The sequence below is a fragment of the Phyllobates terribilis genome, unplaced genomic scaffold (assembly GCF_046119375.1).
Source record: "Phyllobates terribilis strain yellow unplaced genomic scaffold, ASM4611937v1 Scaffold_5__5_contigs__length_657084704, whole genome shotgun sequence".
In the NCBI taxonomy this organism is placed as follows: Eukaryota; Metazoa; Chordata; class Amphibia; order Anura; family Dendrobatidae; genus Phyllobates; species Phyllobates terribilis.
The window spans coordinates 567,507,566-567,534,646 of record NW_027362765.1 but is presented as its reverse complement, the minus strand read 5'-3'; the positions used below and the strand labels follow the sequence as shown (position 1 = coordinate 567,534,646).

The 27,081-nt window shown below is 43.7% G+C and overlaps 1 protein-coding gene across 1 annotated transcript in view; it reads right to left on the bottom strand.

Annotated features, from left to right (window-relative positions):
- Window positions 1–1,847: 1,847 nt before the first annotated feature.
- OPN4 (opsin 4) overlaps window positions 1,848–27,081 on the bottom strand; it is a 228,477-nt gene continuing 203,243 nt past the window's right edge. The window contains exon 11 of the mRNA XM_073685869.1: window positions 1,848–4,497. Coding sequence (XP_073541970.1) covers window positions 4,198–4,497 — 300 coding nt within the window. The 3' untranslated portion in view covers window positions 1,848–4,197. The remainder of the gene's footprint in view (window positions 4,498–27,081) is intronic.

Here is a 27,081-nt window from a genome sequence, read left to right as displayed (position 1 = left end):
CCCTTATTGTAATTTTTTAAAATGAAAAAAAAGACCATCTATACTTATTTGCCTAAAATACAACTGAAATATGTCATCTTTAACAATATGCCTTTTAGAGATCATTTCATCTTCAACTAGCTTAACTGTTCACAATAACAGTGATTTTGACCAGGGGTGCCCAAACTTTTACATGTCACTGTACATGGTATGTATACTATATTTAGTAACATGACATGAGGTCTTTTAGCCTCAATAGTTTTACTAAGTTTTGTAAAATCTTTTTCAGAGGTACAGTACAGACCAAAAGTTTGGACACACCTTCTCATTTAAAGATTTTTCTGTATTTTCATGACTATGAAAATTGTACATTCACACTGAAGGCATCAAAACTATGAATTAACACATGTGGAATTATATACTTAACAAAAAAGTGTGAAACAACTGAAAATATGTCTTATAATCTAGGTTCTTCAAAGTAGCCACCTTTTGCTTTGATGACTGCTTTGCACGCTCTTGGAATTCTCTTGATGAGCTTCAATAGGTAGTCACCGGAAATGGTTTTCACTTCACAGGTGTCCCCTGTCAGGTTTAAGAAGTGGGATTTCTTGCCTTATAAATGGGATTGGGACCATCAGTTGTGTTGTGCAGAAGTCAGGTGAATACACAGCTGATAGTCCTACTGAATAGACTGTTAGAATTTGTATTATGGAAAGAAAAAAGCAGCTAAGTTAAGAAAAACGAGTGGCCATCATTACTTTAAGAAATTAAGGTCAGTCAGTCCAAAAAATTGGACAAACTTTGAAAGTGTTCCCAAGTGCACTTGCAAAAACCATCAAGCGCTACAAAGAAACTGGCTCACATGAGGACCGCCCCAGGAAAGGAAGACCAAGAGTCACCTCTGCTTCTGAGGATAAGTTTATCTGAGTCACCAGCCTCAGAAATCGCAGGTTAACAGCAGCTTACATTAGAGACCAGGTCAATGCCACACAGAGTTCTAGCAGCAGACACATCTCTTCAACAACTGTTAAGAGGAGACTTTGTGCAGCAGGCCTTCATGGTAAAATAGCTGCTAGGAAACCACTGCTAAGGACAGGAAATAAGCAGAAGAGACTTGTTTAGGCTAAATAACACAAGGAATGGACATTAGACCAGTGGAAATCTGTGCTTTGGTCTGATGAGCCCAAATTTGAGATCTTTGGCTCCAACCACCGTGACTTTGTGCGACGCAGAAAAGGTGAATGGATGGACTCTACATGCTTGGTTCCCACCGTGAAGCATGGAGGAGGAGGTGTGATGGTGTGGGGGTGCTTTGCTGGTGACACTGTTAGGGATTTATTCAAAATTGAAGGAATACTGAACCAGCATGGCTACCACAGCATCTTGCAGCGGCATGCCATTCCATCCGGTTTGCGTTTAGTTGGACCTTCATTTATTTTTCAACAGGACAATGACCCCAAACACACCTCCAGGCTGTGTAAAGGCTATTTGACCAAGAAGGAGAGTGATGGGGTGCTACGCCAGATGACCTGGCCTCCACAGTCACCAGACCTGAACCCAATCGAGATGGTTTGGGGTGAGCTGGACCGCAGAGTGAAGGCAAAAGGGCCAATAAGTGCTAAGCATCTCTGGGAACTCCTTCAAGATTGTTGGAAGACCATTTCCGGTGACTACCTCTTGAAGCTCATCAAGAGAATGCCAAGAGTGTGCAAAGCAGTCATCAAAGCAAAAGGTGGCTACTTTGAAGAACCTAGAATATAAGACATATTTTCAGTTGTTTCACACTTTTTTGTTAAGTATATAATTCCACATGTGTTAATTCATAGTTTTGATGCCTTCAGTGTGAATGTACAATTTTCATAGTCATGAAAATACAGAAAAATCTTTAAATGAGAAGGTGTGTCCAAACTTTTGGTCTGTACTGTATATACTGTAGATGTACAGCGGGTCCCACCGAGAGCGATGGGAGCTATAGCATATTTTCAGACAACTCGCTGTATTATGTGATATGTGCATAAACCCTTTTTTCATACATAGAGAAAATATGAATTTGTTGTAGGTGGTGAAGGAAGAAGGAGGTCCAAGATGATTTTTGCACCAGGGTCTATGGTGAATGGGGATGATCTGCAATACCATGCACAGTTTTCTGAAAACTAACAGCCATGTTTTTCTGATCCTGCAAAACCTCATCTGCACAGTCATATAGACTTTTTCCTAGCTTACTATTAATATTTAAATATTTTGAATTAAATATGTTCATTAATACGTTTGTTATATCCATTAGCATAAAACTTACATTGTGACCTTGTTAGTTATTTTGGTTTCTGGTTGCATATAAGATTATCATGGAAACATTTCTACTTTAAATATGCACTAAATTGTATGCGTCTACATGTAATCATATAATATCCGTTTCATCTTATCTAGTATTCACTATTCAAAGTAATTAAGGGACACTGATGTAAAATAAATAAGTCACACTGATGAAGTTACAAATGGCCTGGATTGCATTTACTACAACTATGTTCTGTAGCAATTTTAAGGGTTTTGGCTATCATTCCAGAATACATGTAACAGTTACTAGAGATGATTGAACCTTTTGAAATTCAAATTTGCCAGGTTTGGAGAATGTTTCTTAAAAATTTGACATTCTTTGTAGGTGGGAAAACTTGCAAAATAGGCAGTGGATCAAATACTTATTTTCCCCAAAGTAGCTTTAGGGGAGAAGAGAGAGAAAGACAGCTAAATGTTCATCAACTATAGTGTCTTGTTTTGTCCCTATGTGAATGAGCTGTACACTGTGATCTATATCCCTATGCTGAAAAGCATAAAATAGCGCTGCTTGTATGGCCCCCATCTTTTATACTTGCTGTGATTGCCCCATTATTAACAGTGCTAGACCATGTGATGTGATAGTTGCAGGGCATCTTGGGGAAGCCGCGCCTGTCGGCATTGGCCCACTCTGTGACTCTTCAGCAGTGTGTGAAATAGCGCATGGCATCTTTCTTTGCTGATCCTCGTGAATCAAACTGTTCAAATTCGCGTTGACCTATGATTTTCAGTATATTCAACTCAAATTTGATTTGCTGCTGATTGATGCAATCATATCTATCAGTAACAGACTACATTAATGAAGAATAATTGAACTCCAATAGTATTAAGCCAATGACTGTCTGTGGCAGTGACTCACTATAACTAGTGATTGACTGCAGTGGTCACATGTCAATGTCATGATTTCATTGCGGGATCAATGAGCAAAGACTAGCAGGGGACCTGTAACTTGACAGAACGGATTAGCAGTGGATTGGTAAAGTGAGTATAACTTCTATTATTTAAAAATATTTTTTACTACATGGACAACCCCTTTAGAGATCTCATGTTCCCCAAACATCTTCAAAATTGTGCTTTCCCAACATGGAATGTTAAAATAAAGTTTAGATAATTTTTGTGGAAGGTTTTTTTTTTCACAGTTTGAAGCAATGTGATTATGGAAACAGATAACATCCTAGTTAGGACAAAAGCTTTGTTACATTGAATAACTTCTGGAGGGTAATGTATAATAAAGAGATTAAAATAACAGGGCAAAAAATGGTTAAAAACCAAGAATCTGTGTTTGCAGGAGTGTTCGCTTAGGCAGCAATCTGACATTCTATGTCTGTTCCACAATCTTTCTACAGTATGAATATTTTCCAGAACATATTCAATGGCTTGTTCACATATATACATACGGTTTCTCCTCTATTAAAGGCATTCTGGAATTTGTTCTAAAGTGATTTACAATCTTCCAAACCAATATGCATTATGTCATGGCAGTCACTATTGCCCAATACTCAATTAAATGGATTGTCCACTACTTCAATATGGATGACCTATCCTTACATCAAGTGAATAGGAGCTGAACTGCAGTTTTTGGTGCTAAACAGTGTACAGATCTGTGCACACTGTTTACATTCGTCCACTGCTGAAGGTTATAACAGATGATCGGTGAGGATGGTGGACGCCCATCAATCTGAGATTGATGATCAATCATCAAGATAGGTCATCATTAGCATCATCAGATTAATAGTGGACAAGCCCTTTAAACTGACTACATAGGATCAAAAATTAGTCATATAATATACCTAGCTACCTCCATAACTATGGTCTGATTCTAGTAACCAAAAGAAAGGATAGCACAGTGATTTGACAGCGTAGAAATCAAATTAATTTCTGGAGGTTTCATGAAGTTTTACTAGGTGATGAGTGATCTGCGAACATCTCGGCACTATTTTCTGGTATGGTCTCAGTGATGATGGTGGTAGAATTCGGTTTCATTTTATCGTTTTGTCTTCTGAGATCTTTCTCTCGATCTTGGTTGTTGGTTCTATGACATGGCAGGGTTGTATTATGTTCAGCTGCAGCTTGACCTCCCTGGTGGTGATTGCTGTAAGTCACTATGATACTGGGTATTCTTGATGCGGCTACACGGGAGATAGGATCTCCTTTTCTTTGGCCATAGCCATTCAAATATTTTCCTGTCTTAAGATTGAAGAGTGAAAAAATGAATTGTTAAAATCAGATAAAAGGAATCATTTCAAAATTATACTTGTGTCCTAGAACGTATGTACTCAAGGGGGCATTTTGTAACATTGTGAAATCTACACATATTAATTCACCATTATATATGCTCATAATAATAAAGGCATAAAGCTGAACTAATGAAATAGCATTTTATCTATTTGGTTCATATTTATCACTGTTAGGATATAGCCCCGACTGGTGGCCACTTAAAATGCACACAGTTTGCGCATGGCTTTTCTCATTCACACATATCTGCCCTGTCTGCACTTATAATAAGGGAAACTTACAATAATCTTTATTCAGAATTTTTATCTGGGGAAAATATCTGTCCACTTTTAAGAAAAGAACAACTAAAAAGTGACCCGTTATTCAAACCTTCCAGTCCAGCAAAACGCGCTACTTCTACATCTACTAACCAATGAATATAAAATACTGTAGATATACCTTGTTATAAAAAGTATGTACGGTATTTATTATTACTTTTGGAATTCCAGTTTCACAATATTATTCATCATTCAGACGAACGTGTTGTTCGTGTGCTGTGTGCACATCTCTTGTACTAATACAGACCTCCAATATTTTTGTCTAATAAGAAGAATACTGCTAGGACAAAGGCCAGACATTGTCCAACAGTTTCATTGAAGTGAATGGCTCCATTGGGTCTCTTTCTGGGTTCCTATCGGAATACTATTTTTCTGGGATTCTTACAGAAACCCCAACATAGTGCTTGTTGGATAGCACTGCGTTAGTGAGAACCTAACAATTCACTACTTTAATGACCGCATAATACTTCCATGCCATGACTGGATAATAGCACCATTCTGTAAATTAATTATATTACCATACAGTTACTGAATAATATCACCATACAGTGTTTGAATAACACTACCACACTGTGACTGCATGATATCACAATACAAAAGCTAAGCAACACAACCATTTAGAATCCGCAGCATAAATACACAGTAAATCTGTCATGTCTAGACCTGGATTAAAGATTTAGAAGAAAAGTTAGGCCTATTATACCATGTTTCCAAGACAAAAAAAAAGTCATAAAATGATTAGCAGATTCCAGAGGACTGCTCATAGGTGCTATGAAAAAATTGGGTGAAACAACAGTGCACAATTCCTGTTGTAAAACTATAGGGGATGATCTGCATGTTTTACATTGTGATTTTTTCACAGAATTGCCACGATGCTGATTTAAAATCCTTACTCCGGTAAGGATGGCCAGACACTCCTGATGGGCAGTTCTCAGCAGTTCTCCAAACGAGTAGTTAAACTGACAGCAGGTATGGAGAACCAGTAGAATCTCTCATACGCGAATACAATTGAAGCTGCATGGGCAGAGGTGTCACGATGGTGGAGATAGAAACAGCGTGAATGGAAACAGTGGAGAGGGGACAGCCTAAATTAGGGACTTAACGGTGGCCATAGATAATAAGGGGGGGCAGCGTGCCAGTTATAACTCATAAGAGGGGATGTTGTGGCAGATATACACACGTGGTCAAAATTGTTGGCACCCCTCGTTTAATGAAAGAAAAACCCATAATGGTCACAGAAATAACTTGAATCTGACAAAAGTAATAAATTAAAAATTTATGAAAATGAACAAATGAAAGTCAGACATTGCTTTTCAAATCTGCTTCCACAGAATTTTTAAAAATTAAACTCATGAAATAGGCCTGGACAGAAATGATGGTTCTTCTTAACTTAACATTTTGTTGAACCACCTTTTGAGGCAATCACTGCAATCAAACGATTCCTGTAACTGTCAATGAGACTTCTGCACCTCTCGACAGGTATTTTGGCCCATTCCTCAAGAGCAAACTGCTCCAGTTGTCTCATGTTTGAAGGTTGCCTTTTCCAGACGGCATGTTTCAGCTCTTTCCAAAGATGCTCAATAGGATTTAGGTCAGGGTTCATAGAAGGCCACTTCAGAATAGTCCAATGTTTTCCTCTTAGTCATTCTTGGGTGTTTTTAGCTGTGTGTTTTGGGTCATTATCCTGTTGCAAGACCCATGACCTGCATCTGAGACCAAGCTTTCTGACACTGGGCAGCACATTTCTCTCTAGAATCCCTTTGTCAACATGTAGTTTGGCAAATTCCAGTCTGGCTTTTTGATGATTTTTTTTTCAACAATGGTGTTCTCCTTGGCCGTCTCCCATGAAGTCCACTTTCGATCAAACAACGACGGATGGTGCAATCTGACACTGATGTTCCTTGAGCTTGAAATTCACCTTTAATCTCTTTCGAAGTTATCCTGGACTCTTTTGTTACCATTCGTATTATCCGTCTCTTTGATTTGTCATCAATTTTCCTACTGCAGTCACTTCCAGGGAGGTTGGCTACAGTCCCATGAATCTTACATTTCTGAATAATATGTGCAAATGTAGTCACAGGAACATCAAGCTGCTTGGAGATGGTATCATAACCATTACCTTTAACATGCTTGTCTATAATTTTCTTTCTAATCTCCTGAGACAACTCTTTCCTTTGCTTCCTCTGGTCCATGTTGAGTGTGGTATACACCATGTCACCAAACAGTACAGTGAGTATCTGTAGCCTTATATACAGGCCCACTGACTGATTACAAGATTGTAGACACCTGTGATGATAATTAGTGGACACAACTTGATTTAACATGACCCTTTTGTCACATTATTTTCAGGGGTACCATCATTTCTGTCTAGGCCTATTTCATGAGTTTATTTTTTAAAAAAATTCCGTGAAAGCAGTGTTGAAAAGCATTGACTGACTTTCATTTGTTCATTTTCATAGATTTTTAAACGAGGGGTACCAACAATTTTGACCATGTATATAGTTCATAAGGGAAGATGGTGTGGTAGTTATAGTAGTTATAGTTTATAAGGGTTGCTCTGTCTGCAACAAACTTTACATTCATGATCTTTTCATTACTAACAAACTTTCCTTCCTCGCCATCACCGAAACCTGGCTAACCCCCTCTGCATGGCTCTCCAGCCGCACTTTCGTATGGCGGATTCCACTCTTCCCACACCTCCTGCCTCAGCGGCAAACATGGTAGAGGCATAGGTTTTCTCCTGTCAGAAACCTGCGCCTTTACTCAAATCCCACTATCGCCCTTTGTTACTCTCCCTTCTTTGAGGTGCACTGTGTGCGCATCTACTCCCCCCTCCAACCTCCAACTGGCTTTCATTTACCGCCCCCAAGGGCCAGACACCACTTTCATCGACCACTTCACCACCTGGCTGCTTCACTTCCTTTCCACTGACATCCCCACTATCATCATGGGCAACTTCAATATCCCCATTGACACTTCCCACTCATCTGTCTCTAAGCTAGTATCCCTCACTTCCTCCTTCGGCCTTGCTCAATGGTCTGCTGCAGCCACTCAAAAGATGGCCACATACTAGATCTCATCTTCACCTGCCTCTGTTCCCTATCTAACCTCTCCAACTCACCTCTCCCTCTTTCTGACCACAACCTACTCACATTTTCTGCCCTCTCATCTTCTAAAACTTTACATGGATAAAACGGAATTCATCATCTTTCCCCCACCTCACTCAAGCCCCCCATCAGACTTATCCATCAAAGTTAATGGCTGCCCACTCTCCCCAGTTTCACAAGCTCGCTGCCTCGGGGTAACCGTGGACTATGACCTAATATCCAAACCCTTTCCACTTCCTGCCGACTCCAACTCAAAAATATCTCCCGGATCCACACATTCCTCAGCAAAGACTCAAAAACACTAGTGCATGCCCTCATCATCTCTCGCCTCGACTACTGAAACCTCCTGCTCTGTGGCCTCCCTTCTAACACTGTTGCACCCCTCCAATCTATCCTAAACTCTGCTGCCCGACTACTCCACCTTTCCTCTTCCTACTCCCTGGCTTCTCCCTTCTGTTAATCCCTTCACTAGCTCCCCATTGCCCAGAGACATAAATTCAAGACCCTAACCCTGGCATACAAAGCCATCCACAACCTGTCTCCCACATACATCTGTAACCTAGTCTCCCAGTACCTACCTACAAACAACCTCTGATCTTCACAAGATCTCCTTCTCTACTCCCCTCTTATCTCCTCTTCCCATAATAGCGTACAAGAGCTCTCCCGTGCATCCCCCTACTCTGGAACTCTCTACCCCAACATATCAGACTCTCGTCTACTGTGGAAACCTTCAAAATGAACCTGAAGACCCACCTCTTCCGGCAAGCCTACAACCTGCAGTAACCACCACTCCACCATACCGCTGCATGACCAACTCTATCCTCACCTACTGTATCCTCGTCCATCCCTTGTAGATTGTGAGCCCTTGCAGGTAGGGCGCTCTCTCCTCCTGTACCAGTCGCTGACTCGTTTTGTTCAAGATCATTGTAAGTGTTTCTGCTATGTATACCCCTTTTTCACATGTAAAGCGCCATGAAATAAATGATGCTATAATAATAAGGGGGAATGGTGTGGAGGCAATATTTTATTGGAGAAAGCAGTGTGGAACCAATGTATCATAAGAGGGATAGTGTGGGGGGCATATTTTATGCAGAGAGACTACAGTGAGGGTTAATTATTTATTAACTGGTCAGCAAAGGCAGATAGATTTATACAGGAGTAATGATAATGACACAGTTTTTAAGGGCTCCATGTCAGGATATGCTGTAATAGACTGGAGAAGAGGGAAGTCTGCAGGGATGAACTGTGGATGTGAAAAGTCATCATGGCATCTACACCAGATGGAGATGAAATGAATAAGAAGGACTCCAATCAGAGAATATGTTACCTATAATGTAGTTAAATGTTTAAATGTTTATATGTCATACTGATTGCATCTAATCAGTACTGTGGTTCACGAATGGTCCGCAGTCTGACGATGACTGGCAACAACATTTTCCAGTATCTCCTTAACATTCTTAAAGACATACTGGGAGCTGTAGGTTCATGCCATACAAATGGCAGAAGCTCCGCTGACATTACAGTTGATTGCTGTAATATGCTTGGTTCTGTATTCATGTACTTATGATGGTTTTGGAGCTACATTCGTGTACTGATGATAGTTCTGGTGATCTATGATCTATTCATGTATTTATTGTGATTCTAATTGAGGTTCTGACATTGCAACTTATTGCTGTAATAAGCTTGGTGCTGTAATCATGTACTGATGACGGTTCCAGTGATGTATTTATGTACTGATGGTGGTTCTGGTGATGTATTATTATACTGATGATGATTCTGGTGATATATTCATGTATTAATTATCACTGTTACTGTATTAATGTATCGATGGTCTGTCTGGTTCTGTATTAATGTACTGATGACGATTCTGATTATATATTCATGTATTGATGATGGTTCTGGTGCTGTATTCATGTACTGATGGTGGTTCTAGTGATATATTACTGTACTGATTATGATTGTGGTGATATATTCATGTATCGTTGGTCATTCTGGTTCTGTATTCATGTATTGATGACAATTCTGATGATGTATTCATGTATTTATGATGGTTTTAGTGCTGTATTCATGTATTGATGGTAGTTCTGGTGCTGTATTCCTGTAATGATGGCAGTTCTAGTGTCACATTCATGGACTAAGAATGATTCTGGTTTGGCATTCATAGAATAATGGTGGTTTTGGTTCTGTATTTGTGTGCTGATGGTGGTTCTGGTGCTGTATTCATGTTCTGCAACCAAGAGATGCTACTGCTCATGAGCGTGCGGCGGGGGCCATTTTGATGTATGTAAATTTTATGTTTGCCACACAAATTACAAAGGCAGTATTTAAAATAGTAGGCGGATCACTGAAAGCACAGTGACCTGTCAGAAGGCAGAGATAGGAATACATAATGAGAGCACCCGTTAAAGCCCCTCCTCAAAGGCCCGCCTCAAAGCACAAGCATATCATTATGACAGAAATGAAAACAAAGATTATAAAATAATCACTGGATGGATTTAATCAACAAAGGCATCATTTTACTCAGTGTAAAGGCGCCCACCTGACAGTGTATGTGGTTTACCAAGCACAATCCTGCTGACAGGTGCACTTTAAGAATTACTACATATGCATTTATGTTAGCAGCATTATGCCTTTGTTTTTGCAAGCCCACATTGTTGCCATTTTGGTTTGCATATAAAGCTTAACTTTATAGGAAAGTGTGTTTTGTCCTAAGTATTGCAATACCTGTGATCAGGTATCCCTGGAACTCAAACTCACGTCTCTATGTTCTCAGGCAGCAGTTTTAGCTATGAGCCATAACCCATAATGACAAACATAGGAGAATTTAATAATATTTAGATGTATTGTAGGCAGTGACCCCAGAAGCAGATTACATGTACGTTGTATACAGCAGTGTATTTCTTTGTACTTTGTATACTGAGGTGAAGAAAAAGGCAGACTTTTTTTGTTCAGATAAAACTACTAAAAATAATAAAAAGCAATTAAAAAATGTCATTTTCTATTTTTTGTGAGTCTCCCCAGGTCTCAAACCCACAACCTTCAACATTACAGGCAGGCGCTAAAACTAATGATGTCACAAGGAGAAATTTGTATACTTGACTGTATTGCAGGCTCTGACTCAACAGGCAGATTACATAGAGATACATCTGTACACGGCAGTGTATTTTTACGTCTTTGTATTCTAGAGGGAGAATAAAAGAGATTTTTTTTCTTCCTATAAAATTACTAAAAAATAATGAAAAACAATTACAATAATGTCAGTTTTAATTTGCCTTTTTTAGAAATAATAACCATCACAAATCAGCAAATAACATGGACATATTTGGTGTCTCTGTAATCGTAACAACAGACAATATAGCAACAATATAACAATATATCAATCATATTATTTACGGGAATCGGTAAATGGCGTAAAAAAATGGTGTGGTTGATATTTTTCTCTATTAAACCCATAAAAAATGTAATAAAAATGTAACGTTAAGGCCGTGTTTACACATAGCGTAAATGCTGCATTTTTTTGTACTCTAAAGAGCACTTAAAAATGCGGCTTTACATCTGCACTAAAAACGCATCAAATAAAAGCGGAAAGGCATAAAAAAAGCAGCAGAAATGCAATAATCAGAGAAGTTTGTTACTGTGTAGTTTGATGTGGACACCTACAGAAAACAAAAACACAGTATTTCTGCTATTTCTGATCACTGCATTACAGACACCAAAAAGCCAGATGTCGTATAGTGAAACTACATACAGATCAGAAAGTTCTGGCTGCTACGACTGTGAATGAATGAACAAAAAATAAATCCACAGGTCCCAACTTGAGATGAGCAGTACAGGTGGCATCGCACCAGCAACAGAGATTTGCGGGCAACCTGTCCAGCCGCCCGGTACCACTGACCTGGACGGTGGACCAGAGATCCGTGGATCAATCTGCTCATCTCTAGTCCCAACTGTTCCACATACAGTGTACTGTGCTGGATTTACGTTCACACCCTGCAGTCTCAGGGGTCTGAATGTCCCTCACTACCACCGCCACTCTGACATCTCCTCCTGCCAGGGTAGAAAGAAATGGAAAATGAGCTCTATGTTTGACATGACCTTTGAAACAATATTACCCACCTGGGGGGTGGTGCAGGTATATTGTTATTTTCTAGACTTGCAGATTCTATTTTAAAGCAGCAGCAACAATGTGCTGCAAGTACATGCTGCTTCAAAATCAAATAAATTATCTAGCATGATATTCCTCTATTAACAGATTCTGCATTGCTTGCTTCAATAAGAAGCAAAGCATTTCCAGCAACACCTGTAATGTTGCCTGTGTAGATGATGTTAAAGTTTCTGACAGAGGTGTAAATGGAAGCTCCTGGGACCTAATGAAGTAGGACCCAACTTTTCATATGCCATTCATAATACTTGTGTCTTTTTAGGTGAATGGCGTCCTCTATGCAACCTCAAATTTAAAGAAAAGGTTGCATTACTAGATCTGCAACCCTTATAGCTCTGTACCTGTGTTAAATCTACAGTTGTGATGTTTTTTTTTCAGTAAGTTGGGAGGGGGAGGGGTTGGAGTGAGATGGGGGGGTGCCTCTGCCACATTTAGGAGGGAGGGAAGAAGTTTGGTTTGCAACAAAATATATAATTTGCAGCAGCTTGACACACAGATTGCCTCTGTCAGTACTAAGATGCTTCCATCAACTGCTGGTGTCGTTCTCTGTTGGCGGCTGCAGCAGTAAACATCTGATTTGCAGCAGCAAGCCATCCTTCTCTGCTCCTCATACCATATCTAGAATGGAGCTGCTCCTGAGAGGGATGATACAATGAGAAGGAGTGAAACTTTCTCATTACAGTTAGGGTATGTGCACACGGTCGGTATTGGCAGCGCTTTGAATGCAGTATACTTTATGCTGTGTCTGAAGCGCTGCACACAGGTGAATCCGCATGTGTTCATTGAACCATGCGGATTCACCGCAATCAATACATTGTATTGATCTAATTTCTCTTGCGGAGACTAGCAACTCCGCAAGAGAAATTGACACGCTGCGGTCTGTAAAGACGAGCCGCATGTCCGTGTCCATGGGTGAGCTTCAGGAGCATGGAGACGCATAGTGGACATAGGATTTCTTGAAATCCCATCCACTATGCTGTAACATCTGGCCGCTGCGGATTACACACAGCACAAGTGTGCTGCGTCCAATCCACAGCGATTACTGATCGTGTGCACGTACCCTTATGTGGTGGTTATTCCAGGAAGCAGCAGCAGTGCTAGTTTATACAGGTGACTAAGCCCTGCAGGGTGGGGCTGTATATATTGGGCTAAGAGAAGTGATGCACTGAGTGATGAGGCAGCATATACATGTGCTGAGATCAGTGATGTACTGCAGGATAGTACTGTATATAGAGGGACTAAGAGGAGTTCTGTACTGCAGGTTGGTGCTGTATTTAACGGGGCTAAAAAAAGTGATGTACTGCATTATGGGGCTATATATAAAAGGGCTGAGAAGAAAGATGTTCTGCAAGATGGAGCAATATGAAGAGGGGGCTGAGAGGAGTGATGTTCTGCAGCAGGGGAGCACATATAAGTGAGAAGAGAGGAATTATGTTCTCCAGGATTGATTTATATATAGTGGGGCTGTGAAGTGTGATGTTCTGCCGTATGGGGCTGTATATTGAGGGGTTGAGAGGAATGTTTTCTACTTAGGGGCTTAGAGGAATAATGTACTGTAGGATGGGGTTGTATATACAGGGGCTAAAAATAGTGATGTACTGCTGTGTGATACTGTATATAGAGGGACTGAGTGGAGTGATATACTTCAGGATGAGGCTGTAAATTGAGAGGCTGAGAGGATTGATGATGCACTCCAGGATGAGGCTGTAAATAGAGGGGCTGAGATGAGTGATATTCTGTAGGAGGGGGCTGTGTATAGGGGTTTGAGAGGAGCGATGTACTGCTGACTAGGACTGTATATAGAGGGTCTGAGAGGAGTGATGTTCTGCAGGATGGGGCATACGCCCAGGAGGTATGTTCCCAACAGTGGCCACAACCCTTATGGACGCCTAGGCATCTATCCACCATTGGGATCTGTTGTTAAAAACCATATACAGCATGCTTTGCAGTAGTCCTCTATATCAGAAAGTGCAGTCTGCTGTGCTTTCCAATATAGTTAATAGTGTTGAGCGAGTATGTTCTGTCCGAAGATGCTCGGGCCGAGCTCCGAGTATTTACAGCTGCTCGGTGATATGTTTGAATCACTCCCGTGTGCATGATTTGCAACTGTTGGATAGCTTTATTACATGTGAGGAATGTGTAAGAAATAGACATTCCTCACATGTATTAAAACTGTCAAACAGTCGCAAATCATGCACACGGGAGCGATTCAACCATATCACCGAGCAGCTATAAATACTCGGAGCTCGGCCCGAGCATACTCGGCGAAAGGGTTAACAGAACATACTCGCTCAACACTAGTAGTTAAACAAACAGTGGGCAGGCACATACTGGCCAGAAGGAGGCCAAAAGAATACACTTTTGACCTCTGTCTGGTGATGATTGACTATGTCAACGTTACAGTATACATGAGGAATAGCTCTTGACATATACTATATGCTAGGTGCAATGTTCACCTAGGTGCAGCCGTCACGAGCAGCTGCTAGAGTTAAACTGATTGGATGAACTGATGAAGCTGAGGCTGTGTGCACACTATGCATTTTTCAAGCGTTTTTTTGCCGCGGAATTTCCGCAACGAAAACACTTAAAAAACGCTTGGTAATACGTACCCCATGGTCCCCAATGATAATCCGCATGTGCTGTGCACATGCTGCGGAAATTTCCGCTGCGGATTATCATTGCGGAAAAAATACGCAGCATGTCCATTAATTTTGCGGACACGCAGCGTAATTGCCGCCACTGACTTGCATTGAAACGCTTGATATCCGTGTCAGCACATTTGCACACACGGATATTAAGCGATTCTATGTGCGGATGGTACCCGGGTCTGGAGAAGAGGAGACTCTCCTCCAGACCCAGGTACCATAGAACCTGTAAAAAAAAAATTTAAAATAAAAAATAAAGATTATACTTACCTTCTGATGTCCCTCGGCCTCCTCAGCGATGCGTCCGGTCTCTTGTATGGCTTGCGGTGGTGTGAGGACCTCCCATGACGTCATTTAGTCATGTGACAGGTCACGCGACCACCAACGTCAGTGGTCGTGTGACCTGTCACATGACTCAATGATGTCATGGCAGGTCCTTTACACCACCGCAATGGATACAACAGACCGGACGCATCGGAGAAAACACTAGGGGCCATCGGAAGGTGAGTATAATCTTTATTTTTTATTTTTCATTCTTTTTTTTTTAACTATTACTTGGTCACACTATATAAATCCATGCCAGTTGCATGGATTTATATAGTGTGACCAAGTTGTCAAGCACTTTTCCAAGTGATGCTAAAATCGCTTGGAAAAGCGCTTGATAACCCGCATGCAAAAACGCTTGACAAACGCTTCTACCTGGCGGGAAAAACGCATGTAAAATCCGCATGTTTTTCCTGCCAGGGAGAAGCGGAAAAAATATGCAGCATTTCTGCATCGTGGGCACATAGCCTGAGTGTGTTGGATGAAGGCGGACAAATTGTTTGGGGAGAGAGTAATGAAAATGGAGTGACGCTAAGGCCACAAGGTGTCACCAAAAATCACATGAGCAAGCAGCTACTTCAGGTTTTCTAATTCATTATTAAACACTATATTGTGCAGAACACCACTGTTACCCATAAAACTGATTTTAATTGCTGTGCAATTTTGCTGGTGAAACATTTGTTCTCCTGTAAAACCAAGGGACTGGTTAACAGTTAATTTAAAAAAATCAGATGCAGACCATATTAGGACTATAACATGGCCGCCTCATCTGATCTAAGCCTTAAGCTTAGAAGGGAGGTGGGTGCCAAACTGAATCTTTGCTCCTGGTGCAGGAAAGCCGAGTTATGCCACTACAGTAATCAGACTGTTTGCACCTGTAATAAAACATGCATAGAACTGAAATGTCAACAATTTTTTGAGTAACTCATAGTTGAACAAATGTTAAGACTTTGGGCGCGATTCATGAAGGTGTTTTCGATGGCTTACTGGTGTAAAACACCTACAAATGTAACCTATTTTTTGAGCGACTTGGAAATTGTGTAGAAACGTTGCAACTTTGGGCATTTTCATGCCTGTCCCAGCCAACTTCAACAAAATGGGCAGAGCATAGGAGTTATAAGGTGTTGCTAAACCCACCTGCCTAATTTGTGAACATTTACGTTACTTTAGTGGCATAAATTATGCCAGAAATGTACTCCAGTCTCACATGGGAGTAACAATTCTGGTGCAGGTGCACGCCAGTTATAAGATGCACCTAGGGCTGGACTGGGTCAAAAAAGCAGCCCTGCCACACAATCCCCACCAGCCCACATACTATAAGGGTATGTGCACACGGTCGGTATTGGCAGCGCTTTAAACACGGCATACTTTATGCTGCGTCCAAAGCGCTGCACGCAGGTGAATCGGCATGTGTTCATTGAACCATGCGGATTCACCACATCCTATACATTGCACTGATAGAATTTCTCTTGCATAGACACTAGTCATGCTGCGGTCTGGAAAGACGCACCACATATCCGTGTCCGCAGGTGATCCGCAGGTGCACGGAGACGCATAGTGGACATGGGATTTCTACAAATCCCATCCACTATGCTGTAACATCTGGCCGCTGCGGATTACACACAGCACAAGTGTGCTGCGTCCAATCCACAGCGATTACTGATCGTGTGCACATACCCTAACACTCATTACCCTCAATCAGTGAATTTTGCTTTACTTTGTCGTGTCCCTCACTCTCCTAAAAGGAGTTATTTGAAGAGCCGCATGTGAATGGCGCCACAGTTGATTTGATCGGCCACATCTCCATTTACATGGTGCTCTACAGAGCTCCGATTCTCAGGATCATGAAGGTCCCAACAGTCGGATCTCCAGCGATTGGACAGTTATTCCCTATCCAGAGGAGAGGGGATTACGTGGGATAATCAATTTAAACAGGTTTTCCAATATTTATTTTTGTTTGGCCATAGTAATATTGAAAATACTAAACCAATACTGATGCCTCTCTGACAACAAGACTGGAGAAGTGGTACTGTGCAGTGTATATATACAGGACAGGAGATGTGGTACTGTGCAGTGTATATATACAGGACTGGAGAAGTGGTACTGTGCAATGTATATACAGGACAGGAGGAGTGGTAATGTGCAGTGTAAACAGGCTCGGACTGCTAATCTGCCTTAACGGGCAGATGCCCGGTGGGCTAGTCTGTTAGGTCATAAAATGGGCTGCCTGGCTATTGTTGTCAGTGTCCACTATGGTCATATCAGTTTAATTAAACACAGCTGGATTCCAATGAAGGAGTAGAACCATCTCAAGGAGGATCACAAGGAAATGGACAGCATGTTACTTAAATATGAGTGTCTGAGCAAAGGGTCTGAATACTTATGACCATGTGATATTTCAGTTTTTCTTTTTTAATAAATTTGCAAAAATTTCTACGTTTCTGTTTTTTTTCAGTCAAGATGGGGTGCAGAGTGTACATTAATGCGAAAAAAATTAACTTTTTAGAATTTACCAAATGGCTGTAATGAAACAAAGAGTGAAAAATTTAAAGGGCTCTGAATACTTTCCGTACCCACTGTATATAGGACAGGAGGAGTGGTACTGTGCAGTGTATATATACAGGACAGGAGGAGTGGTACTGTGCAGTGTATATATACAGGACAGGAGACGTGGTACTGTGTAGTGCATATACTGTAGTGCGGCGGTGTTCACACTGTGCAGTTATGAGACAGTGACCCAAGGAAAGTCCAACTTAAACAGCTTTATTCAGCAAAAACTCACAAAGTAAAGGTAAACGATATCCTCCAGATCGCAGCTGTAATGAAACACAGTCCTTTTCCAATCCGTTACCAAGGGCGATGGCACAGCTGAGGTGCGCCAAGAGTTTTGCTTCCCTTGGATCTGTGTTGAGGTTCACACAGCCCTGTGTTGCAGAGCCACCTGCTCTGCAGCTTGTAGACAAAACACTGACACACTGAAACCTCTGCTGCAGGTTTTAAACAGGAATCTGTGGCCATGAGCCACCTGTAAGACCCAGGCTGGAGGGATTGGACCACCCCACTGCCATTCCTGTAGTCCACTCCAAGAATAAAAGTCCATGCCGGGTTTTACCTAATCTGCCTTGGACAACTAGTTTGACCAAGTTCATACTTACTTTTATTCTGCACTGCAATCACAGCTATCTCTGTGACTGCAATGCTCTCCAGCGGGTTTAATATGCCTCTATGCACATTGTAGGAGAAACATACTGTCCCTCGCATATGATTCCCGTCACTGCCTCACATATCCCCCCCTCTGTTCAAACTTGTGGGGTTGAACACTTGTCACCATACAGGGTGCCCATGACAGGGCATCTGCATTTCCCTGCGACTTCCCAGGCTGATGTTCAACCGAAAAACTAAAATTTTGTAAGGACAGGTACCATCTGGTGACCCGAGCATTCCTCTCCTTTGCGTTTCTCATTCAGACGAGGGGCGAATTGTCCGCAACTAAGCGAAACTGTCGTCCGAGCAAAAAATAGCGTAGGGACTCCAAGGCCTACTTAATAGCTAAGCACTCCTCCTCCACAACTCTATAATTTTTCTCTGCCGGGGTAAGTTCCCTGCTCAAGTAGGTGACCGGATGTTCTTCTCTGTTCACCTCTTGCAACAATACCGCACCTAGGCCTACCTTTGAGGCATCAGTTTGCACGATGAAGGTTTTCTTGAAGTTGGGGCTGATGAGGACCGGCTGTCCACACAGCGCAAACTTCATGGACTGAAATGCTTCCTCTGCTTGAGGGTTCCACCGAACCATTACCGACTTCTTACCTTTCAACAGATCGGTCAGGGCCACCATTCTCCCAGCAAAGTTAGGTATAAATCATCGGTAGTACCCAACGATGCCGAGGAATGCTCTCACTTGTTTAGTACTCACAGGTTTGGGTCAGTTTTGAATGGTCTCGATCTTGTTTGTTTTGGGTTTAATAACCACATGGCCAATCACGTACCTCAAGTACCGGGCTTCCTCGAGGCCTATCGCACATTTTTTTGAGTTCGCTGTCAGGCCCGCTACTCTAAATGAATCCACTACTGGATTCTGCCAATCAGTACTAAAGATGATTATATCATCCAAATATGCGGACGCGTAATTCTGATGGGGCTCTAAAACTATGTCCCTCAGCCTCTGGAATGTAGTCGGGCCCCATGTAACCCAAAATGCAAGATGACATAGTGATAGAGGCCCTCCAGTGTTATAAAGGCGGTCTTCTCCTTCACCGATTCAGTCAGAGGCACCTGCCAGTAACCCTTGGTCAGATCGAGCGTGGTGAAGTACTGGGCCTGCATCAGCCTCTCAATCAACTCGTCCACCTGGGGCATTGGATAAAGGTCAAATTTTGACACCTCATTCAATTTTCGGAAGTCGTTACAAAACCGTAACGATCCGTCCGGCTTCGGAATCAGCACAGTGGGGCTGGCCCACTCACTCCTGGATTCCTCGATTACCCCTAGTTTGAGCATTTGTTTTATTTCTGCTGCAATGGCTTGCCTCCTGGCTTCGGGTACACGGTACAGTTTCATTCGCACCCTCACCCGAGGCTCGGTGACAATGTCATGTTGGATGACAGAAGTACGGCCTGGCAGTTTGGAGAATACGTCCCCATTCTGCTGCACTAATTTCCGAGCCTCCCACCGCTGATGTTTAGCGAGAGCGTCACTTATTTTTACCTCTCCCCCGGCCTCCTCCTGGGCCTATGTCGGAGGGTCCACAGATGATACGACCGGACTCGCCTCCGTAACCATACATTCCTGGTCTTTCCAGGCTTTAAGCAAATTGACGTGGTATAACTGGGTTTTCTCTTCCCGGGCTGGAATACTCTATAATTTACCTCCCCCACCTTTTCCCGGTCTTCATATGGCCCTTGCCATTTGGCCAAGAGCTTACTCTCTGCAGTGGGCACTAATACCAACACCCGATCCCCTTCTTTAAAGGACCTGACTGTGGGCATCCATTAGATACTCTTTTACTATAGGCATGACCTCAGCGATCCAATCGGGCATATTTGCGACATGCTCAATTACACTCTTATGTGAAGTTGGCTCCTGTTCCCACGTCTCTTTGACAATGTCCAGCAACCCCTTAGGATGCCTGCCATACAGTAACTCATAGGGTGAGCACCCCGTGGATATTTGTGGTACCTCATGGATGGCAAACATTAAATAGGGCAGTAACATGTCCCAATCCCTCCCATCCTTGGAAACCACTTTTTTTAGCATGGACTTGAGGGTTTTATTAAATCGCTCGACTAGCCCGTCGGTCTGTGGACCGACGTGCACACCTGTTTTATTTTCAGCAGGTTACACAGTTCCTTCGTCACCTTGGACATAAAAGGAGTCCCCTGATCAGTAGGGATCTCCTTAGGCAGCCCAAGGGGACAGAACATGGCAAACAGCTCCCGTGCAATAAGTTTAGCCGAGGTGTGGCGTAGTCGAATGGCCTCTGGGTAACAGGTGGCATAATCAACAACCATCAGTATGTGTTGGTGGCCACGGACGAATTTTACAATGGGCCCCACCAAATCCATTGCAATCCGTTCAAAAGGTACCTCTATAACTGGCAGAGGTACCAATGGGCTACGGAAGCTTGTGGTGCGTGTGGTCAGCTGACATTCAATACCTCTGTACGTCCGCATAAATCCCAGGCCAAAAGAACTGCTGCAAGATGCGCTCTTGCGTCTTTTTAACCCCTAGATGCCCACCCAGCAGGTGTGTGTGGGCCATCTCAAGTACTGCCCGACGGTATGACTGAGGCACTACTAGTTGTTCCACGACCTCGTCCTGGAGCTTGTCAGCCCTATAGAGTAAATTTTGGTTAACCGTCATGCACGGAAAAACTGCTTCTGCACCTGGTTGCTGAGCCACCCCATTTACCTCTATTATCCTTTCCCGTGCCCAGGTCAGGGTAGAATCCTGTAGCTGAGCTGTCTCAAACGCTCCCCGGGACACTTCCAGCTCTGGGATCAAAGGGGTCTACTCGACCTCTCCTGCCAATACCTCTTGGGGAAACCTATCAGGGTTATACTCTGTCCCTAGGTTGGCGACCCCTACGACAGGTATCCCTGACTCAGGATCTTCGTGTTTCGCACCCGGACACACTTTTATTCTGGGAGGGTTAATTTTACTCTCCCACAAGGACCAAAACAGAGGCAAATCTCTTCCCAGCACAGTCCCGTAAGGAAGAGTCTTTACCACTCCGAACACATGTTTAACCTCTCCGCTTGGAGTGGAAAAGGTAACCTCCACCGTCGGATACTCGCGGAGTTCGCCATGAATGCATATGACCCCCACCTTCCCTCCAGTGGGTTCCAACCCAGAGAACAATGACCCATGGATGAGGGTCACTGGGCTCCCTGAGTTCAAAAGAGCCTCAGCTCAATGTCCATTGACGCGCACCTGGCACAGATGGGGTTCACCCATTGTACCGACGGGGTCCACGGCGTAGACGGCCCGAGCATACATAGACAACCTGCAGTTAAACCCACAGTCCATGGGTTCATCAGTCAGGGGGCAGTTGGCAGCCACATGTCCTGGCCCTTGGCATCGCCAGCACCTAAGAACGGTGGCACCGCTAGTACTTGAGACCGATTTAGGGGAAACTGGTCTCCTGCCACCCTCACTCCGGGGTACCCCCTCAGTGTGGGCTTGGTTTTTACTGTCCCCAGCAGATCGACATGACCCTTTCCCAGGCTCTGGGGCTTGCAGGGGTCGGCGTGCCATTCGCATTGGGGCAGAGTCCTGTACAAAGTCCCGGGTGGCTGTATACCGCTCAATCAGGCTAACCACTTGGTCAAGATTACCGGGGTCCCCTTGCCCCACCCAACGCTGTATGGCTGCTAGCAGAATTCACACCAGCCGATCCACCACCACCCTCTCTACCATTTGGGCTGGGCTCAAGGTCTCACGCTGGAGACACTTTTTGACCAACTGTAACAAGTCATATGCCTGAGACCTAGCGGGTCGGGACCACTGGTACACGTGATGGGCTCGCACATAAGTATTAACCCCCAGTCGGGGAAGGATCTCACCTTTCAGCTTCTCGTAGTACTGGGCATCCTCCCGACTGAGGTCAAAATAGGCCTTCTGAGCGTCGCCCATCAGAAACGGAGCCACCACTTCAGCCAACTAATCGGCTGGCAGGCACTCCCGCTCCGCTGTGCGTTCAAAAGTGGTGAAGAAGGCTTCCATGTCGTCCTCAGGACTCATCATCCTCAACTCTCCATCTTGCTTTTACTTTGTCCCGGGCCTCACGTCGGATCGGGATCAGCGTTGGAGCCGTTTCTCGCAGGGCAGGAATCTGGTGCAGAATCAGTTCATTAGTCTTTTGCTGCTGCTGGTAGAGTAGCTGCTGCTGCTGATTGTCCTGCTGATCCCGCTCCTGCTGTAGCTGCTGGAGATTCTGGTGCTGCTCCTGCTGTTGCCGCTGAGACTGCAGCTGCTGCTGCTGGGTGAGTACTAGAGATGAGTGTTGTTCGACTCGAACTGTTCGCCAATCTCAAATTCGAGCTGTTTTGGGCGGTGTTCGAGCCATTCGGCGAACACGAACGATTTGAGAAAAATTCGGCTGTTCGAGGTTATGTTCGATAACTGTTCGTGCACCAAAATCATAACTGGATTTTTTCTCAATAATGATGAGAATGAATGTTAATACGCAGTTTGAGTGTACAGCAGGGCGGGGGGAGGGGCAGGGGATGGATCTCTGCAGGAATAATGAAGATCTCCATTTTTTTTTCTCTTTCCCGCATTTACAGTGGGGAGGTGCAATCTATCAGCCTATCAGCAGCGCACACACGGAGCGAAGTGCTTTTTTTCATACAAGCAAGGGCATGTGTCATTGGCAGTGTATGTCACATGTCCTTGCCCTATAAGACCCAGCCATTTTCCCCGTCGCCACCATTTTCTCACTGCTGCAGCTGCGTGTTAGACGGCACCGCTGTTGCTGTGTGCGCTATACCTTGTTAATTTCAAGCCAATTTTCGCACAAATCTACAGATAGCTTGGGAGTAGGGAATAGTTGTGATTGCAGTCCTTTTAAGGACTAGGTTACAGCATTTCCTACGACTTTTATCAGGCTGGTCTGTGCTCTTAAATAGATAGGTTGTGGGAGTAAAGACTAATTGTAATTGCAGTCCTTTTCAGGACTAAGTTACATCAGTTCCTATCAGTTTTTGCCAGGCAGGTCTGTGCCAGTGCTGTGCAAGCTTTTTTCACAGCATTTGGCTGAATCTAGCAAAGCTAATCCTTTTTGGCCTATTGCAGAGTGTGTTAGTCAGTGGAGTAGCCTATCTGTGTTGCAAGATACACCACCTGTGTATAGAATACCAATTTTTTTACTGCACCTAGTGAAGTAAAACATTTTGGGCATAGCATCATTCTATTAGTCCATCTATACTGACCTCCATAAGGTTGCAAATTGAATATAATTTTTTTCTGCATCTAGCTCTAAAAAAATATTTGTCCTTCTAGCAGTGTGTGGGACTTGTTCTACTAGTCCATCTATACTGACCTCCATCAGGTTGCAAATTCAAAATAATTTTTTGTCTGCATCTAGCTATGAAAAAATATTTGGCCTTCTAGCAGTATGTGGGACTTGTTCTATTAGTCCATCTATACTGACCTCCATCAGGTTGCAAATTGAATATAATTTTTTTATGCATCTAGCTCTGAAAAAATATTTGTCCTTCTAGCAGTGTGTGGGACTTGTTCTACTAGTCCATCTATACTGACCTCCATCAGGTTGCAAATTAAAAATAATTTTTATCTGCATCTAGCTCTGAAAAAATATTTGTCCTTCTAGCAGTGTGTGGGACTTGTTCTACTAGTCCATCTATACTGACCTCCATCAGGTTGCAAACTGAATATAATTTTTTTCTGCATTTACCTCTGAAAAAATATTTGGGCTTCTAGCAGTGTGTGGGACTTGTTCTATTAGTCCATCTATACTGACCTCCATCAGGTTGCAAAGTAAAAATATTTTTTTGTCTGCATCTACCTCTGAAAAAATATTTGGGCTTCTAGCTGTGTGTGGGACTTGTTCTATTAGTCCATCAATACTGACCTCCATCAGGTTGCAAATTGAATATAATTTTTTTCTGCATCTAGCTCTGAAAAAATATTTGGGCTTCTAGCAGTGTGTGGGACTTGTTCTACTAGTCCATCTATACTGACCTCCATCAGGTTGCAAATTGAATATAATATTTTTCTGCATCTAGCTCTGAAAAAATATTTGGCCTTCTAGCAGTGTGTGGGAATTGTTCTATTAGTCCATCTATACTGACCTCCATCAGGTTGCAAACTGAATATAATTTTTTTCTGCATCTAACCCAGCCAATAGTTTTGGCCTAATACCACAGTTTGGCCACTCAGCTCTGCTCGGTTCCCATCCATTGTTTTTTTGTGCAAACAACTCCAGAGTTGTGAATTAGTTAACCACCAAAATGAGTGGAAAAAGGCCTGCTGCTGGTGGAAAGGGGAATAGGCGTGTTGGGAAGGGGAAAAAAGGTTGTGTCCGTGGGGTAGGTGTTAAAGCAACAGTAACATCTGCAGAAGAAAGACCATCTTCCAGCGAAACTAAAATGTCTACTTCTTTTAGCGGACAATGTGATAAGATCCCTTTCTTACGGCCATGCCAATCGCTACAAATTCCAGATGAGGCACAAAAACAGCAGGTGCTTCAACGGATATCAAGTGCTCCTTTAAGTGGGCTCTCCTCCACATCAACTTCAACATCACAAATACTCCAGTCCTCAAAGGTGTCACCCCAATCGCACTTGCTTCCTTACAGCTTCCAAATCTCCAGCTGCCCGCCTGAGTATGAGGTAGAACAGATGGTTGAGTCTGCAGAGCTGTTTGCTCATACTATAGCCTGGGAATCAGAGGTCGGCTCCAGCGCTTCTGTGAATCCAGACGAGGAAATGATCAGCACTGATGCCCAGAATCTTTATGAGTCGGATCCAGGACCAGACGCTGAAGGTTCTGACCATAATGTAGACCCTCATTCCCAAACTGTATCTCCTGTTGGTGGAGACAATGAGGAAGACGATGATGAGACTCAAATACCTGATTGGAGTGACAACTTTAGTTTTTTGACAGGGCAGGAAGAGGTTGGCTCTGAGGACGACGGGTGTGATAACGCACAGGGTGATGATGATGAGGTTGGAGATCCCACTTACTGTCAACCCACAGTCAGCCAAGAGATGAGGTCAGCAGAGGAGGTGGAGGAGAATGCTAGTGAAGACGAGGTCAGGTTGCGCCTGGACAGAGACATAGTACTGGAAGCACGTCAACAACTGCATCCTCAAACACAACTCTGCCTCTCACCTCAAGTCGTGGTGGCTCTTCAGGTCGCATGGGTGCTAAGCCTTGCATAGCCTGGGCATTTTTTCAGATCGATAAAGATGACCCAACTCGTGTTATCTGTAACATTTGTCAGCAAAAGCTAAGTAGAGGCCAAAAAATACATAGTTTGAGTACTTCATGCATGTACCGGCACATGGACATGAAGCATAAGATGCAGTGGGAAGCTCACTGGGCTACAATTCGGCCTAGCCGGCTGGACCAACCACCGTCTGCCATATCTTGTGCATCCGCGGCCTCTTCATCCTCTGTGACTGGGGGGACAGCAGTCACACCTGTTTTGGGGCTCAGACCTGCCACCTCTTTACCCGCAACAGCCAGCGTGATTGGCAGGTCATCATTTTCTTTGGAGGTGGTAACACCAGCTGGTGTTGAGCGCTGTCCGACATCGATAGCACCACCTAACATGTCCTCCTGCATCTTCCTCACAGACCGGCAGTTTGCCGGGGACACCCTTATCAACCCCGTCTAAGCACAATAGCCAGCCCTCGGTCCCTCAGATGTGGACAAGTAAAAAACCATTTCCTCCTAACCATGAGAAAGCTAAGAGGTTGAATTTCACCATCTGCAAGCTCTTGGCTACAGAAATGCTGCCTTTCCGCCTGGTGGACACAGAGGATTTTTGAGACCTTATGTCCGTCGCAGTGCCCCAGTACCAGATGCCCAGTCGGCACTACTTCTCAAAGAAAGGTGTGCCTGCGCTCCACCAGCATGTCGCACACAACATCACCGCTTCTTTGAGAAACTCTGTGTGTGACAGGGTGAATTTCACCACAGACACTTGGACGAGTAGGCATGGACAGGGGCGTTACATGTCGTTGACTGGGCACTGGGTAACTATGGTGACAGCAGGACAAGGGGCTGCTGTCCAAGTCTTGCCGTCCCCATGAGTTGTGCGTCAATCCTCTTTATCTCAAAGTTCCTCCACTGCTTCTGCCTCCTCAACCTCCTCTCGTTCCTCCACCTGCACCCAAAGCCTGTCTGGTCATGCCACAAGCTTTCAAACTGCGCAGAAGGGATCCTGCACACCTCCTTACTATGCTGGCAGTAGGGCTCAACGTCATCAGGCGGTTTTTACTTTGAAATGTCTGGGAAATGTGAGTCACACAGCTGAGGAGTTGTGGTCAGCTCTGGAGAACCAATTTCATGAATGGTTGTCTCCACTGGACCTGAAACCAGGGAAGGCCGTGTGCGACAATGCTGCAAACCTGGGTGCGGCCCTTCGCCGGGGCAATGTCACACACGTGCCTTGTATGGCTCACGTGTTGAACCTGGTTGTCCAGCAATTTTTAGCCCACTATCCCGGACTAGATGGCCTTCTGCAGAGGGCACGGTCGCTGTGTGCTCACTTCCGCCGTTTGCATCCCGCAGCTCAGCGACTTATATCTCTACAGAAGTCGTTGGGCCTGCCACTTCACCAGCTAAAATGCGATGTGCCTACCCAGTGGAATTCAACTCTGCACATGTTGCAGCGACTGTGGCAGCACCGGCAAGCCCTGGTGCAATACGTTCTGATGTATAGCCTGGGCCAACGAGATCCAGAGGTGGGGCAAATCACGCTGGAGGAATGGTCTCAGATCAGGGACCTA